General features: G+C 39.3%; 1 protein-coding gene across 1 annotated transcript; it reads left to right on the top strand.

Annotated features, from left to right (window-relative positions):
- The first annotated feature begins 1,279 nt into the window (after nt 1–1,279).
- LOC137953558 (putative pentatricopeptide repeat-containing protein At3g23330) lies at nt 1,280–4,096 on the top strand. The gene has a single exon (XM_068800987.1). It carries the CDS (start codon nt 1,280–1,282, stop codon nt 4,094–4,096), a length of 2,817 nt encoding a protein of 938 aa, XP_068657088.1.
- The last annotated feature ends 692 nt before the right edge of the window (nt 4,097–4,788 follow it).

Raw genomic sequence — 4,788 nt, 5'->3', positions numbered from 1 at the left:
AAATACAAGGAAATTTTGAAGCTCCTATTGTGTTATTATTTTCAGTGTTTTTCAAGTCCATTTTCGACAACCTCATGCAAGAAGTATTTCAAAAAGTTTAAGGATTTGATCTCATTATTTTGAAAAAAAATTAGTACTTAGTATTTTTGTGTGTTGCACTTTTGTGAGCTTAATTTGAAACCAAGTGATTTAAGTTTAGTTTAAGCCATTTCACAACTTTCAAACTCTAAAAATGAGTTTTGGAAAATCTCATTGAGGTTGCATTTTGAAATCTTCTAATCAAGATTTGGATGAGTTGCTATCTTCTATGGTAGTATCATCTGATTTGGTATACTCTTATTGTTCTTTAATATTGCAAAATTTATCTCAATTAAAGTCTATGAACTAAATTGTAAAGCAATCCTTATTTTGTTATAAACCAATATAGACTTAGATAGTTTAATGATCGTTACTAAAAATCTCTTCAATGGGTCTAGGTGATTGTACCTAGTTACTGCAGTCATCAGCTCCAAGTGTTGGGTAAGTGTTGCAATTGGACCCATATGGTCTACTACTGTAATTGTCGTTTGGTTGCTAATTAGTACGTATTTTAATATTGAGATGGAGAGTTCCCTATGAATAGATTAGCAATCTAAAATACGATTATGGGTCACTATAAAATCCTCATGTTCATTTTAGCTATTAGTAGATTGCATGCTTTGTTTCTTTGTACACATAAAAGTTGTAACTTAAATTAGAATTAGCCACTGAAATTTTGATAAACCTATTCACCCCTTCCCCTCCCCCATAATTTTAATCTTGTAAGACCTAATATTTGATATATGTATGTATTGAATGCTACAACAAGGTGACTTAGGTATTACATAATGCATAAAATATGTCCATAATTACTCTTTAATGCATAAAATATGTCCATAATTACTCTTTCCAAATATATAGAAGATGTCATAGGATGGAGTTAATAAAATTTGAAAACCAATCTACGAGTTTAAAATGTGATATTGCAAGGGAGTGAGAGTAAGGTGAGCTCCTGAACCCGTGCTAAAAAGCCACCTTCATCAATCATCTGATCGAGTTTGAGCTCCAAGAGCCGTGCCAAAAGTTACCCTCGTCAATACCTGATCAGGTGTGGTCATATCCGGAGATCATCTTCCTTCAAGCACACTCGAAGCCACATGGTCGACTCATCTGTCGTACTTGTTATTATTCCTTATCCGTTTCTTTAACCCCCCGGAACTAAGATGTGATGAAAACAATACGTTTCTTTGAGAGCGAGGATATGGCCGAGCTTTCACTGACGACCGGAAATCTTTTCGCCGGCAATGAAAAACCGCGAAGTGTTGCTCATAATAGTTCACTTTCATTTATAACACCTCAGCTTCCAAGAGAACGAAAGGATCCTCTTAAGAATGGCGCAGCTTGGACGGTTGCCTCTGTATGCAACACTCTGGAACAAAGCTTTGATAGTGGGCATTTATGCTCGAGTGTAGCAGTCAAAGTGCATCCAAGCTTACAATTCTCTAATGAATGCCTAATCTCTCGAACCAATGAAAGGAAGCTAGTCGAAAGCTATCGACCTTTTGGGCAAATGCGAAACCGGAGAGATATTTCATGGTCCTCCACCGTCTCTGCGCAGACTGGCCATGGCAACTACTCGGAAGCCTTTCAGCTATTCGTGGATATGATGAATTCAGGTTCAATGTTAAACGAGAACTCATTAGTTGGCCTTTTAAAGGAAAGTTCAAGCCTTGATATCCGTGTTGGTAAGCAATTGCACGCAAGGTCTATCAGCACCGGTTATGTTGCTGAAGACAGTGTCCTTGCTACCCTTATAACCATGTATTCAAGTCATGGGTTATTGGATGAAGCTCTGAGTCTTTTCCATATGGGTCTACCTTCTTTTAATGTTCCCTTGTGGAATTCACTCATATCTGCATGTGTTTCTAACCGGTATTACGAGAAAAGCTTTGAAGTTTTCTCAAAAATGATGTCAATTGGAATGGCAGGCCCCACAGAGTCCACCTATTGTACTGTGATTAGTGCTTGTGCTTTGATTGGAAAACTGGAGTATGGGAAGTTAATCCATGGAAATATCATTAAATGTGAATATATTGACAGTACAAGAATGGGGAACTCACTTATTTCGTTTTATGCCAAGTGTGGGTATGTGGAAGATGCAAAGAGAGTGTTTGAAACTATTTCACGAAAAGATGTTGTTTCCTGGAATTCTATTATTGCAGGACATGAACAGAATGGTTACCAAGAAGAGGCCATTAACTTGTTTCGAAGATTTTTGGTCTCAAAGTCCATTCTGGGACCGAACCGTATATCATATTTGAGTGTGCTCAGTGCTATATCTGCTATCGCAGATTTGAAGAGTGGCAAAGAAGTCCATGGACAAGTGATCAAAGTGGGAATTGAGCACATGACAACTATAGCAAATGCGCTTATTACTATGTACTCCAAGTGCAAGGAGGTGACCATAAGTAGATTAGTTTTTGAGAATATGCCTAATAGAGACATTATCAGTTGGAATTCGTTACTTCAGGGACTTGCACAAGATGGTCAATTAGATAAGTGTCTTGAACTCTTTAAGGAAATGCATTTGTCGGGAGTGGACCTTGACAGTCATAGTCTCACAATCGTTCTTGGTGCAATCTCATCAGATCAGTCCATCATAAGAATTTTAAGACGAGGTAGAGAGGTTCATGGTTATATTGTAAAGAAAAATATATTTGAACTGTCAGTATTTAATTCAATTCTGACAATGTATGCCAAGTCTAACAAACCTGAGGTTGCGGAAAAGGTCTTTTATGGAATGAGCAAGAGAGACACCTATTCTTGGAATGCAATGATGGATGGATATTCCATCAACGGATGCTTCCATGAGACTCTAACAACCTTTCTAGATATGGTTGAGAAAGGTTTGAAACCTGACCATCTTGGTTTCTCAATTCTTCTAACTGCTTGCAGTAGGTTGGCTTCTCTTCAGCTTGGCAAACAGTTCCATGCTTTTGTTATTAAATATTATAGTCTTTTCAATCAAAAAGACTTTCATCTGTCAGTTAATAATGCTTTGCTGTCAATGTATTCAAAATGTGGTAGTATAAGTGATGCAAATAGCATATTTGCACAGATGACCAGGAGAGATGTACTTTCATGGACAGCTATGATCACTGCATATGCCCATCATGGAATGGGATGCAAGGCTCTCCGGCTCTTTAATAAGATGAAAATAGATGGCAAAGAACCCAATTCGGTCACCTTTCTTGGCATATTAACAGCTTGTGCTCATGCAGGCTTGGTTGAAGAAGGATGTCATTATTTCATCTCAATGACCAAGGAGTATCATTTGGATCCAGGTGTTGAACACTACGCATGTATGGTAGACATATATGGCCGTTCTGGACAGTTTGAAAAGGCTGAAAACCTTGTTGAAACTGGCATTAGTGTCCTCAGGCTTGAACAGAGGGCCTGTTTAAGCTTGTGGAAGGTATTACTGGGAGCATGCCATGTGTATAAGAACCTTAAACTAGGCATCAAGGTTGCAACAAAAATTCTCTCAACAGAGCCTGCAGATGAGGCAGCTCACATTCTTTTATCTAATCTCTATGCTTTCTTTGGAATGTGGGATAAAGTAGGAGAAATAAGGAGGCTGATGAAAATAAAAGGAATGAAGAAAGAGGTTGGATGCAGTTGGATAGAAGTCCAAAGCAAAACACACACTTTTGTGGCAGGAGATGTAGGTCATCCACGTCGGAAGGAGATATACGAGAAGATTGAGGAGTTGGATACAAAATTCAGACAAACAGGATATATACCTAAGACAGAATATGTCCTTCATGATGTCGATGAGTTTCAAAAGGAACAGATCTTGAGATGTCATAGTGAGAAGTTGGCTCTTGCATTTGGTCTTTTGCAAACAGGGCCTAGCCGGGGTGTGATCAGGGTTATGAAGAACCTGAGAGTTTGTGGAGATTGTCATGACTGGATGAAATTTGCTTCTCAAGTGACAGTCAGACAGATAGTTCTTAGAGACTCTCGTCGCTTTCACTATTTTAAAGGAGGGAAATGTTCATGTGGGGATTACTGGTGAAAACAGTTGACCAAAACATGAACATATAGTCAAAAAGAAATGTCTTTGGATTGGTGATTTACAGCTGTGGGAATGACTAGTTCCTTACAGCTTTTTCAAGAATGCAGTTGAAAGTGTTTCAAGTGTATCTAATGAGCATATCCTGTAGGATTTCATTAGTAATGGAAAATACAGATTGAAAATGGCAGGTTTACTTTCATGAGAAGACAATTGACCTAATCATCAAAAAGTTCAAGGTTGATAGATGCGTCTCTTGGAAGCAGATTACTCCACTCTAGGTGGGGTTTCCTTCAATGAGTATGTGTAATCTGTGATCTTTGTGAGTAGAAATAAGCAGTAAGACATCCATATGAAGAATCAAGACTTTCATACTATGAAAATTTTTCAGCATCAGAAGAGGTACATGTTATGGTCTTGGGTTAAGTACCTATGTCTTCCGCTCCTAACAGGCCGGTCTTTTGGGTAGTATTGGCTAGGTGCTTAACATTTGGTATCAGAGCGGGCTCCCACGTCACGAGTTCGAGTCCCGGGGCGACCTAGCGGAGGGGGCGACCTGGAGAACTGCGAAGGGGCACTAGGAGTAGGCCGCCGCTAGAGTAGGCCACCGGGTTGGACCAGTGTCGTTGCGCCGCCGTGGTCGTCGGCTCGCGAAGGTGGGGTGTGATGTTATGGTCTTGGGTTAAGTACCTATG

Source organism: Aristolochia californica, unplaced genomic scaffold (genome assembly GCF_029961685.1).
Source record: "Aristolochia californica isolate CCGP_79_NKW_82.1479 unplaced genomic scaffold, dmAriCali1.0.hap1 SCAF_16, whole genome shotgun sequence".
NCBI classification, from domain to species: domain Eukaryota; kingdom Viridiplantae; phylum Streptophyta; class Magnoliopsida; order Piperales; family Aristolochiaceae; genus Aristolochia; species Aristolochia californica.
This window is presented reverse-complemented; position numbering and strand designations above follow the sequence as displayed.

Bases quoted from the DNA above. Each gene is read 5' to 3' on its own strand.
- LOC137953558 (XM_068800987.1), top strand. From the start codon at position 1,280: ATGGCCGAGCTTTCACTGACGACCGGAAATCTTTTCGCCGGCAATGAA.